Source organism: Sardina pilchardus, chromosome 14 (genome assembly GCF_963854185.1).
Source record: "Sardina pilchardus chromosome 14, fSarPil1.1, whole genome shotgun sequence".
Classification (NCBI taxonomy): domain Eukaryota; kingdom Metazoa; phylum Chordata; class Actinopteri; order Clupeiformes; family Clupeidae; genus Sardina; species Sardina pilchardus.
The window spans coordinates 28,094,398-28,106,897 of NC_085007.1; the positions used below are offsets into that span (position 1 = coordinate 28,094,398).

The window sequence follows — 12,500 nt, forward strand, 5'->3', positions numbered from 1 at the left end:
GGATGGGTTGCCCACCCTCGGCCTTCAATCGGTTGTCATGGCAAATAAAGACCTGAGATGGGAGGGTCCAGCAGGTCTTTAAGCATGTGAGGAACCTTGTGCCTGGTTATATCCGCTCTCAGCACAAGCCCCAGTGCAAACTATGACAAGAGATGCGCTTCAAATAGCCAAGACAAGACCCTCAAAGTGCGACTGAAAAACGATTCTGACTCTTGGAGTCAGGTCATACAATTGAACATCTCAAGAGCTGCTTGTTGCCCTTGTGACATGGAGGAATGAACGGATGGCATGGACATGACAAACAGAGGCAGACAGAGACAGCTGCCCTCCTGAGTTTGATCGAGCTGCCGTAGTAGAAACAGGGCACTTCAGTGCTACTGTGCAGAACTCAGCCACTGGCATGTGGAGCAGAGCTCGGGAGCCAGCCAGCCGGCCAGCCGACGGAGGCAGCAGGAAATTGAAGGTATCAGTGACTGCAGCTCCACTCCACCGTCAGCCCTGGGACTGCCGTCACTCTCTCTCTCTCTCTCTCTCTCTCTCTCTCTCTCTCTCTCTCTCTCTCTCTCTCTCAGTGTGTCACGGCCAGAGAGAAGTGTTCTGCTCCTCACGGAGCACTGACGTTTGTGTGTGAAGGAAGAGGCCGAGTGAGGGAGATGATAGATAGTCACAGAGAGATTACGAATAGGATAATGCCTAGCGTGTGATTGGGGAACGTTGCCATACTTCTGGACTCAGCTCACGCCATGCTGTCGAGAAATGTGTAATAAATCACATCACCTGGGGCATAAGTGCTGTGCCTTAATGTCAACAGCCAGAAGGGCCCCCAACTCTGAAAGAGAGAAAGTCAATAACGTGTCACTTTCTGTGTAAAGCGCAAATCTCCCGTGTGTTCATTGAGCTGTTTGCAGAGTGCTGTTCATATATACAGGAGCGTCAGGAAGAGGGGTAAGGAAAAGTGCAAAAAAAATCTGTGCCCTGGATGTTAGTTGAAAATTCCAATTATAGGAATGGAACTGGGACTGAGGATGCATCGGAGTCTCGTTTGTGGACCTGTTTCTGAAGGGCAAACGAGTTTGGCCCTCGGTAATCCTCTCTCTTTGCTGAAGGAGTCAGCTCTGGTCAAAGGCACCGCTTTATGGTATTATACCTCTCATACGGACGGAACGTAAAGCCGTGAAATAACTTCCCCGGCCACCCGGTAACCCTCCCAGCCAGCGGAGAGGGTCTTGGGAAGCCTGGTGCCCTCCCAATTAAAATGCTCCTGAGAGGAGACGCGAGAGCAGAGGGCAGGGTCTCCCTGCGGGCACAGGACACCTAATGAGCCTTGGGCAGAGGTTCAAGACTGCAGATTGTAACCAAGCTAATTACCTGCGCCCTCTTTGACCAGCACCACTGAGTGGTGTGTGTGTGTGTGTGTGTGTGTGTGTGTGTGTTGAGGAGAGCCTGCTGCCTCTTCAGCTTCTAGGCTTAGGGGAAAAGGACATTCCACAGCGATTGGATTACAGGGACTTTGATCTGTTGTCATATACCAAAACGGCTGGACATCAAGAGGAACAATTAATCCGCATGTTTGTTTTTTCCCCTCTTACTTTAAGAGTCTTCGCTCAAGATGTCTCTCATTCCTCTACTCTCTCTCTCTCTCTCTCTCTCTCTCTCTCTCTCTCTCTCTTTCCTCTCCCTCGTGACTGCCTTGCTCGATTGAGTTGTTACTGTGGTGATGCTGTTGGAATTTCACAAGAGGCCCAAACAGTGGTGTTGTGATGCCCTTTGATATCAGTGAGATACTGGAGCCGTGTTGTCAGCAGGAGAGAAGGGAACAGCCACCCAGGTTCACACGGCTCGTGTGTTTCAGCACATACTCAGAGTACCAGACAGGAAGAGAGGGTCTATCTTAAATTCATTACACTGCATAATTCATACGGATGAGAGGTCTGGAGAGGCATTTCTATTGAGGGAGTCGGTGCACTCACACCAATGTCTGGGCTCAGCAGAGTATTTTAGTATGGGGCTCATAGTTTGGAGTTCACATGGCCAGACAAGTGATGTTTTGGCTAGTAGTAATCAGTCTTTGTGTTTTTCCACCCCGTTATCTGGTCTCCTTGCCCCTCACTCTCAGTCTGTGTCTCCTGTCTCTGTGTGTGTGTGTGTGTGTGTGTGTGTGTGTGTGTGCGTGTGTATGCGTGTGTATGCGTGTGTGTGTGCCTTAGTGTGTGTGTGTGTGTGTGTGTGTGTCTACAGTCAGTTTGTGCAAGTTTCTGCGATTGCATTAGGGTGTGTGTTGTAGAGAACAGTAGCCCCCTCCGTTTTGGCAGAGGGCCCGGTCCAGGCCCGCAGTTGTTTGGTCAGCTGCCCCCTCGCCGATGCCAGTGCCGGTAACGGCGCTGTGCTGTGCGGAGACAGATCACATGGCAGCTGGCCGGGGGCTCACGTACCAAAGGGGCAGATATGGGAGGCTTTACTACGCCTGCCCCCGACCGGCTCTGCCACCCCTTTCCCTCTGTGGTCAACCGGCGACCACGTGCCCAACGCACCTGTGAGGGGATGCACAGGGATTCTGTGCGCGGGCTGTGGGACTTAGTCAGGGATCCGGGATGAAAAGCCCAGTTTGTTCAGCGGCCGAACCGGCCAGATTGTCGGTTAATCTCGGGCCCCGGCACGTCTTCCAGGGACTATCAACAGGGAGGGCAACAAAGACATGAAAGGGTCTGGAGAGGAATTTGATTTCGAGGGAGTGATCTCACGGCACGTTTATTCTGGGGCTTAAGCAAAAGAATAGCGGCTTGGACGAGATCGGAGACAGCTGCCGGGATAGCATGACTGTGGCTAAAGTGAACTCTGCCCTGTGGGGAGAACAAGGAAGGTCATTTGGCGCCGATGAAAAAAATCAGGCTCTATTTTGGTCCACGTATTTCCCACCAGTTCAACATTACTACCACAGGCCCTCTTGTCTCTTGCTCTCCCAACAATGCAGACGCACCCATCCCCACTGGCGGAGCCTGCTAGCGCGCTGACAGGATGAGCTGTCCCATATGAAGACGTTGAGGAGCAATTTGGACCCAAACGCAGTGGGAAGCATGTTTGAACAGGGACCACAGTGTGTGAGAAACTGGGCTGAATCTGACGTAATACATCTCCTGCCTGTCTCCTTAAACGGGAAGATCTGGAAATTGTGCACACACAGACACACACACACACACACACAGAGACACACACACACACACACACACACACACCCCACTCCCCAACCCCTGGCTCCAACACCCTCTAAATCAGCCCGTGGCACTGCTCCAGCACCCAGCCGTGAGACTGCACCGTCACCAGCGACCCCACCTTGCCTTGCATGCTCTATTTCTCCAGAGGAGGCATGCGAATATCAGGAATTATCACGTCTGTCTCGAACCCTAACCGCTGAAGTTTATCAGACTCGGAACATGTTGCTATGGAGTTGTACTGAAGGGTCTTTGGCCTGTTACTGCTAAGGGTTCCTTAACCAAACACTCGTTGAAAGGAACCCCCTAATGTCCAACTGAATCGCCATGAGAGAGTAGAACATACTGTACAGCATGCAGGAACTGCTCCAGATCAATTGACTCCATGACATCTTCTGTGTCCCATTCCATTACCTTTTCATTTTTTGCTTCGGACTACGTACTTCTGGCTATTATACACATATTCACATCTTTCACATCTCCAAATCATATTCACAATTTATTTTCTCTCTCTCTCTCTCCCTGTCTCTCTCTCTCTCTCTCTCTCTCACACACACACACACACACACACACATTAGAAAGTGTCTCTCTCATACTCAGGCCCACACTTTGACCCAGTCCTGTTGGACTTGGCCACTGCATTCCTCAGCTAATGAAACCTCAAGTCCTTCGGTTCTGCTCAGACAACTTTAACAAGAGGCTCAGCTTTGGCAGGGCCCAGTCAGGGAGGCTCAGGCCAGACTATTTTGCTGAGCAGAGATGACACAAACAAACAGAGAGCCGCAAAGTGGCATGAAATCCACACATGGGCCCTTTATTGCACCTCACAAAACGGCCCAATGTATTCTCAGGATGTAAATGATCGTATGGATTCACTCGTTTTATGAACCTAATGTGTTTATAGAAATATAAGTGTGTGTGTGTGTGCATGTGCGCTGGCGCGGACGTGTGTGTGTGTGTGTGTGTGTGTGTGCGTGCGTCCGTGCGTGCGTGTGTGCTTGCGTGCGTGCGTGTGTTGAAATAGTAGTAGTAGTAGCAGCAGCAGCAGTGTGTCCTTATTTGACTGTGTTGCATAAACTGAGAAGGAAAGGTTACTGAAAGGGCACGTTCAAGTTAAGTCAGATCTGCACGGTTCATAATCAGCAGAATCAAATCTGAGCAAATTAACATGGAACTACCTCCAAACACTGACTGTGAGAGAGGAAGACTGGAATGAACTCCTGATAGATACTGTATGTGGACACTGTGTTACAGATTTGCAGTAATTGTGCAACATTAGATAGATAGATAGATAGATAGATAGATAGATACTTTATTGATCCCCAAGGGTTCATCAGTAACTCCATCCCAAGACATTGAAACACAGAAACAAAGATGTCAGCCGTTGACTGGATCCTTGGCCCTTGTCACATTACTCCAGACAAAAGGCCTCCTCCCCACAGAGAGGCAGCACCAGGCCAACAGAGACATCTCACCCTGTCTGGTCCACTGGTCCTGGAGAATGTGACCTCTGCCGACACGAGCATCCACAGAGCTCTGTCCAGTCCGCCCCAGCAGTCCTCCTCCTCGTCCTCTTCTCACCCTCCTCCTCTTCTCCTCCTCCTCCTCCTCCTCTTTAGTGTCCTCCCCTACCAGGTTCAAAATGGAGGCAGTAGAGCGTGGCGAGGTGCAGCTGGCCCTGGCTGACCACATGGCCCAGCAAGCAACAACGTATTCGGCACTGACCACAGGGGGCCATAGATTGGGTCGAGCCAGGCTGACCTCTCTATCCCCTTTGACCTTCAGTGACCTTCAGTGTCAGTGTCCGCATAGTGACTTCAGCGTCGGGTGTCCCCTGTAATGAGAGGATAGAGGTGTTTAATACAGAGATCTCCACTGCATTAGGGCGGCAGAAAAACAACACCCTGGTTCTGGACCAGGACAATTAAGCTTGAAATTTCAATACAACCACAACTGAGTATCCATGCGAAAATGTGTTCGTAAAAGTCACATACTGTAGGCATAGAATAAATCAAATGTTTGGGTGTGTATGCATTTTATAGTGTGCACATTCTGCAGCCTGAATAAGTTATGAGTTGATTTATTTTGTATTTTATAATGTAATGTCCTCTTGGGTCCTTCAGCAAACTCAGGAATGCACTGGAAAGGCATCATGAAATGACAGACAATTCCAAGTTAACTAACGCCAACTTATAAACGGAGAAAACATTTGTGGAGCCTGAGATGCTTGGAAATGCCCCTGTAAAAGTTCATTTTTACGGTTTCCTTCAAACAGGAGCCGTAGAGAGAGAGAGTTTAGAGTGAGTTTAGTGGCCTGTTCCCACATGAACCCAGACCCCAGTCCGAGGTGGTAATGCTGAGTGTGACGCGTTTAAACCTCACATGACGTAAAAGGGCCAGTCTGCCTAATGACTCTGATCAGAGGCGCACTGAGAAACTGCTCCTTGAAGTCGAGAGGAAAGGGTCGGCTGTGGGAACACAAGGCTGGGAAAATGTGTGCCTGATTGTCTCGGCCTGCATTGTGTATGTGTGTGGTGGTGGTGGGGGTCTGTCTTTTCACTATTCATAGTACAGTGGGAGAGCAAACAGAGCAGCTTTATATTCATAAATGCATTGATCTCTACTGTTCTGGTGCCATACTAGCGCAGCTGGTCCTGTTGGTGATAGTTTTATGTGAAAAGCAGAGCCACCTGGTAACTCTTCCTGTCTGAGCTGGAGGAGTGTATCTTTGATCTAAACATAGACATTCAGGTGTTCCATTGAGACTCTGTAAGCGAGGAAGCAGCTCTTCTGGTCTACGGAACATGCCCTGCCCCCTCTTCCTCTCTCTTTCTATTCGACGACTTAACTCTTCACAACATTCCTCCCTGATTCTCATTTCATTGTGTGCGTAATGAAAATAAATATTTAGGAGTTCAGTCCTTACGCACTGCTGTTCAACCCAGGCTGATATATACGTTACCATTACATGAGCACTTCACATGCAAGACTCCTTAAGGAATGGATTCATGTGATGATGTGAACTCTCAGTATCGAATCACCGGAGTGCTTTGTCTTAATATCCTCTTGTGAAATGGACCGAGAGTGATATATTTATCTTGAGCATTGACTCCTTTTCATATCTACACACACTGAATGTGGCTATCTGTATGTGTCACCATTTGGCCTCTAGCTCCACAGTCTCACTGAACTCTTATTGTCCTCCTCATTGCTCACACACACACACACACACATAGACACACACGAACACACACAGACACAAACACACACTCACACACAGAGACACAAACACACACGCACACACTCCTCATTGCACATGTTAGGTGCTGGGAGCGCCACTGCTGATGGTTAGGAAGCAGGCGGTGAAATTGTCATCTATCTCACTGGCTGTAATTTACTGCATGCGAATGAAGCCGACGGGGAGAGGCTTTCTGTGGCTCTTGGAAGAGGATCAAACCGACCCTCCTGCCTTTGTGTCGACGACGAGACCGGTTTTCATTACGAGAACTATGTGGCACGAACGGGAGCAGAGAGAACGTTAAAGAAATGTGAAATGTTTGTAGACCGTTATTGGACTGTTATGAAGGCTTCAGGGTCTGAGCTCAATATCATAGTAAATAAATCCATTCATAGCCTTCTCCGAGCTGGAGAAAGAGACTGATTTATTAATTTAATGCTTCGCTTAATTGCCAGAGTGATCTAGGATTTACGAGGCATTTGAATGTGACATAGCCTCGGCTGAACTTCTGTGGCCTATCTTAATGGAAATTCATTAAGCAAGATCAGCTTGTTTCTTCATCATCGTTCCCTCTCTCTCCTGTTTTAGTGTCCTGACGTGTGCCCTTGTGACCTACTTTTCCTATGGTTTGGAAAAAACGACACTGAAAACAGATTGTGTTATGATGCTGTAGTGTAGGGAGATGCCTCTGCGATAGGCCTACATGTTGTTCCCTCTGCGATAGGCCTACATGTTGTTCCAAGCAAGACTCACTGATATCCTAGCACAGAACATCTGGGTACCATAGGGACAAAAAGAAATCTACAGCAAATAATCGTAAACAAATGGGTTGTTGTCTCAGCCTCTCTGTGTGACTGTCTGTCTCATTGTCTTTTACCTTATGCCTCAAGCTTAGATAGTTTATCCCTCTCTCTTTAAATTGAACCCAATTTTTTTGAATTGACCAATGGTTCTCTCTCTCTCTCTCTTTCTCTCTCTCTCTCTCCCCCTCTCCCTCAGATCTTTGGGGAGACGGAGCCTGTGCGCATGACGTCCGAGGGTTCGGACTGCCGCTGCAAGTGCATCATGCGGCCCCTGACGCGGGACGCGTGCGCGCGGCTGCGGAGCGGGAGCGTGCGGGTGGAGGACTTCTACACGGTGGAGACGGTCAGCTCGGGCTCCGACTGCAAGTGCTCGTGCACCGCGCCGCCCTCCTCCCTCAACCCCTGCGAGAACGAGTGGAAGATGGAGAAGCTCAAGAAGCAGGCGCCTGAGCTGCTGAAGGTACTGAACACTGGAGCCCCCCCCCTCTCTCTCTCTCTCTCTCTTCCTCTCTCTCTCTCTCTCCCTCTCTTTGCCTCACTCTCTCACTTCCTCCAAGACATCTGTGTCTGTCTTTGAATGAGGGTTGTCAGGGTTTAATCCATGTATAGACTCTTAAGGTTAGCCTACTGCTTCAAGGCTTCTCTCTCTTTTGACTTTTTCACTCTCTCTCTCACTCTCTCTGATCAGTAGTACTGAGGATTTTGTATTATTATTTCAGTCCTCTCTTTCTCTCTCACTTCATTTCTTTCCCTGTCTATTGTTTTCTTTCTCTCTCCTATTAATCACCATGTACTTAAGATGCATCAGTGGCTGAGACTTCTCTTTTGTCTCTTCATTTCAACCTCTCTCTCTCCCTCGAGCAATTCCTCTCTCTCTCTCCCTCTCTCTCTCTTTCTTTCTAGCCATTTGCCCACAGACTGGTTGACGTTCCCCCTCATTCACTTTGCATATCTTGCCCAGACTCACACTCTGGCTGCTCCTCTCTGCCTCCATATTGTTTATCCCTTCTTCCTTTGTCTAGTTTTGTTTTCTAAAATTCTTCTCTTGATTCTACAATTCTTTCTCTTCCTCTCTTTCCCTCTCTCTCTCACACACACATACACACATGCTCATGCACACGCACACACACACACATGCACACACACACACACACACACACACACACATGCACACACACACACACACACACACACACACACACACACATACACACACACACACACACACACACACACACACACACACACACACACACACACACACACACACGCGCTGAATGACCTATCCTGTCATTGTGTCATCCATTGGGCCTCTGCTTCCATTCATCAATCATGAAGTCAATAATCAATGTAATCAATAGCCTTTTTTAAAATGAAAATCTACGCCCAAAACTGATCAATACAATTAAGCCAGGATTCACAGTACAAAAACAGTGTTCTTCAACCCGAGGCATTTGAGTGTGCCCCTCTAGAGATGACTGCTGCGGTAGGCTGCGTATTGTCATTCAACAGCTCAACACAATGGCGATTAGTCAGACAAATGATCCCCGCTCCACCGACACTGAGCAGATGCCGTACTGCATGTCTGCAATCTCACAGAATCTGGAGAGTGAGTACAGGGTTCCTCACCCTGGACTGAGTGAGCCATATGGAGAGATGGAATGATAGAGCAGGGCCCGCTGAAGCACATATGACTTTCATTCAGGGCGCAGCCCTCAGACGTGCACACAAGAAAAACAAGACAGGAAAGAAAAGAGGGAAAGACAGGGGGAAAGAAAAGAGGGAAAGACCATCTGATGCAATCGTGCAGAGGGCCAAAACCGACTCCACCTGTCGGGTCACAGAGCGGAGGCTGCTTATCAATCACACTGTCAGGTGCACACCCACAAATGAATCACAAACGTGCATGGGCACGCAACAGTGGGGTAAGAAAATCAACACTTTTGTTAAATGACAATGAGTAATCCAACCAAATGCACTGTGCACACATCCAAAAGTAGGTGCTGGATTAAAAAAGTAATACCGTAAGAGAGGAAGGGATGTCCACACACTAGCTCCCCTTTTCCTATGAATTAGAGTTGCACCACAAGCAAGATTTCTAACCTTCAGCTTGAACCTTTACTTATGATCTTCATCAGAAGAGTTGAAGGCTTGAAACTTTACTCATTCATGGATTTTTTCAAAAGTCATGGTGTAACTAAAATAAACAGAAGAAAGGGGAGCTAGCGGACATTCCTTGATAAATGAGAACAAGGCATCAACACGGATCAGGTTTTCAGGAATAGAGTTGATTGATTGGAGCTTTGTGCAATTATTTATAATCCTCTGTATCCTGTCTTTCTCTCTCTCTCTCTCTCTCTCTCTCTCTCTCTCTCTCTCTGTGTACACTTCAGTTGTGAGCAAGTGGATGTATACAATATTTCTCCAGCATGTTGTAACACCCAAATGGCTGTGCCAAGTGGCCTTGTGTGTTTGTGGGTGGACATGTTTGGATTGGAGACATTTTATGTCAGCGTTTAGCTCAGCGGTTTGGTAATGTGGGACTGTTGGAATTCCGCTCAATTAAAAACCTTTTATTGAGCTTTAACAATGACTTTTATCATATATTACTGTATTAGCCATCCAAATGAATGTTGTTATGACGGCAGTGGCGTGGAACAACCTCCCCGACTTCCCTCAAGTCACCCTGAGCAGCAGAACCTTGTATTGTTCAAATGGAGAGCCCATCTGTCTCTCACCTCGCGTCTCTGGCTCCTCTCATTGGCTGCTCGTACTCCTCATGGCCCACGCTATCCAGCTGCATTCCTTCACACTCTGTCTCCAACAATCTTCCTTTCCACACATAATCAGTCTTCCTATTTTTTCGACTGTAAAAGACATGCCTGCTGGTATAACCTCAGAGACAGGTCTCAAGAAAGAGTGAAAACACTACAGGTGTCAAAAAGAAAGGGAAAGAAGCCCTCTTCCCCTTCAGATATGCCAAGAAGCAAGGTGTGCTTCCTCTCTCTGTCACAGTGCATCCGACAGCCTCTAGTGTAGTCTCCTCTGCTGAGCATCCATCGTTCAAGGTCTTGTCTCCGACTCTCGCTTCCGCTTTTAAACATCTCAAAGACATCCTAATGCTCTCACTCATTGTCTGAGATGAATCTGAACAGGAGCTGAATCTATTTAGAGTGAATGGGACAGTGCTGTATAATTTAGCCATGTGTTTTATGCTATGCTGTTAAGGGAGGCATTGGCCCATTGAGAATATTTCTGTGTCACTGATGATAAACAGGAGTTTTTCGCAGGACCGGTCTCTCCCCCTCACACCCTCCAGTCACCGAAATATGCCCAAGGGCCTAGTTCCTGTTACGTTGTGTCCTTCTTACATTAGCCGACATCCAGTAGATGAGCAGAGAACTCAACCAACAGATGGAGGACCACATGGATTTTTTCAAAAGTCTGTCCGGCAAGACAAATAAACTCATAACGACTTCATGCAGACAGATACTCGACATTCCTGTTCAACTAGACTGCTCCCTGAGCGTCATCCAAACAGAGAAGTCTCCCAGTCTGGATGTTATGATCCACTGAGAGAATTTAAGCCTTTGATGCAGATTAATCATCCCTCCTCCTCTCTCATGCGTTCTCTCTTTCTGTTGTTGTCTCTTCTTTCTCTTTTTTTTCTCTGGCATTCCTCCTCTAGCTGCACACAATGGTGGATCTCCTGGAGGGAACCCTGTACAGCATGGACCTGCTGAAAGTTCACGCGTACATGAGGAAGGTCGTCTCTCAGATGAACAACCTGGAGGAGGTGAGCGAGCGCTCCGTGACCTTTCTGGATTTAAGATAGCGTGGGAGGAAGGAGGTGAGGAGAGTTTGAGAAACGGAGGAGTCGGAGAGTGTAGTCGAGAGTCCAGAGAAATGTCGGAAAGTAAAATTAAGTGGGGAGATTGTGACACACAAAAGAAAGAAAACATCCACATAAGTCATAAAGCTGGAGGAACACAGTCAAAGAAGCCACAGTGTACAAACTGAGCCACAGCCCTGTGAGAGAGAGAAAGAGCTTGAGAGTGACATGCAGTAAAAGGCCGGGGTAGTTGTGAGAAATGGAATAATTGTAGTGGCCCATAATAAAGCTCTCCAGTGAGTTATTCATTAGTGCTTCGCAGTGAGTGGACAGCGGGGAAAGTGTCCATCTGCGTGTTGGCAGGGATTGCGTAATGAGCTGTGGTCGAATTAAACAGCCCTTTAGGAAATTCTGTGGTCTTTTTCACTTAATGGTGGTGTTTTGCTTAAAACCCCATCCCTGTGCAATGGGAGCTGAACATGGGCCATGGGAAACCACAGTCATGTTGGTTTAGAGAGCGCCGTGATGGATATCAAACGTGCCCATGAGAACAAGCATAGAGACTTCACTTCACCACAAATGTGGAATGCTGCATCCAATAGATCATTCTGATGAGCTTCAGAGAGGATTCTCAGGGATTTAAACATCACATTCCTGCATGTGTGTTCTATGACGTTGTTCTATGGTGTTATGCTACGGTTTAATTGGACAGACAAAGATTAGTTTCCCCCTGGGGAGACGCAGTGGCCAGTGGGATAGAGTTGAAGAACAGCTACTGTAGCTGTGATCCGCATCCGACTTGTGCTCTGTCTAAGGTCTATGGGAAACCCTACTGACATGTGTCTGACTGTGGCCACCCTTCTGTGCTCCAGACCATAAAGACCAATCTGACCCGGGAGAACGACTTCGTGAAAGACAGCCTCAGCTCCCTGACCAACCAGCTGAAGCGCTATGACAACTACTCGGACATCATGGTCAGCATCAAGAAGGAGATCTCCAGGCTGGGCCTCCAGCTGCTGCAGAAGGACTCTGGAGCTGCGCCCAACAGCAAAGCCCAGGTAGGCCGCTAACCCCAACTACAAAGCCCAGGTAGGCCACTAACGCCAACCACAAAGCCCAGGCAGGCCGCTAACACAATAGCCCAGGCAGGTCGCTAACGCCAAAGCTCAGGTAGGCCGCTAACGCCAACCACAAAGCCCAGGCAGGCCGCTAACACAATAGCCCAGGCAGGTCGCTAACGCCAAAGCCCAGGTAGGCCGCTAACGCCAACCACAAAGCCCAGGTAGGCCGCTAACACCATAGCCCAGGTAGGCCGCTAAAGCCAAAGCTCAGGTAGGCCGCTAACCCCAACTACAAAGTCCCGTTGAGTACATCCACATTTAAACTCCCAGGTTGCCCCTCTGCACGCACACTCACTC

At 48.3% G+C, this 12,500-nt stretch overlaps 1 protein-coding gene across 1 annotated transcript in view; it reads left to right on the forward strand.

Annotated features, from left to right (window-relative positions):
* The window catches only part of LOC134101145 (olfactomedin-like protein 2A), a 24,096-nt gene that overhangs the window by 4,211 nt on the left and 7,385 nt on the right, over positions 1-12,500 (forward strand). The window contains exons 2-4 of the mRNA XM_062554732.1: positions 7,447-7,710; positions 10,939-11,046; positions 11,955-12,140. Coding sequence (XP_062410716.1) covers positions 7,447-7,710; positions 10,939-11,046; positions 11,955-12,140 — 558 coding nt within the window. The remainder of the gene's footprint in view (positions 1-7,446; positions 7,711-10,938; positions 11,047-11,954; positions 12,141-12,500) is intronic.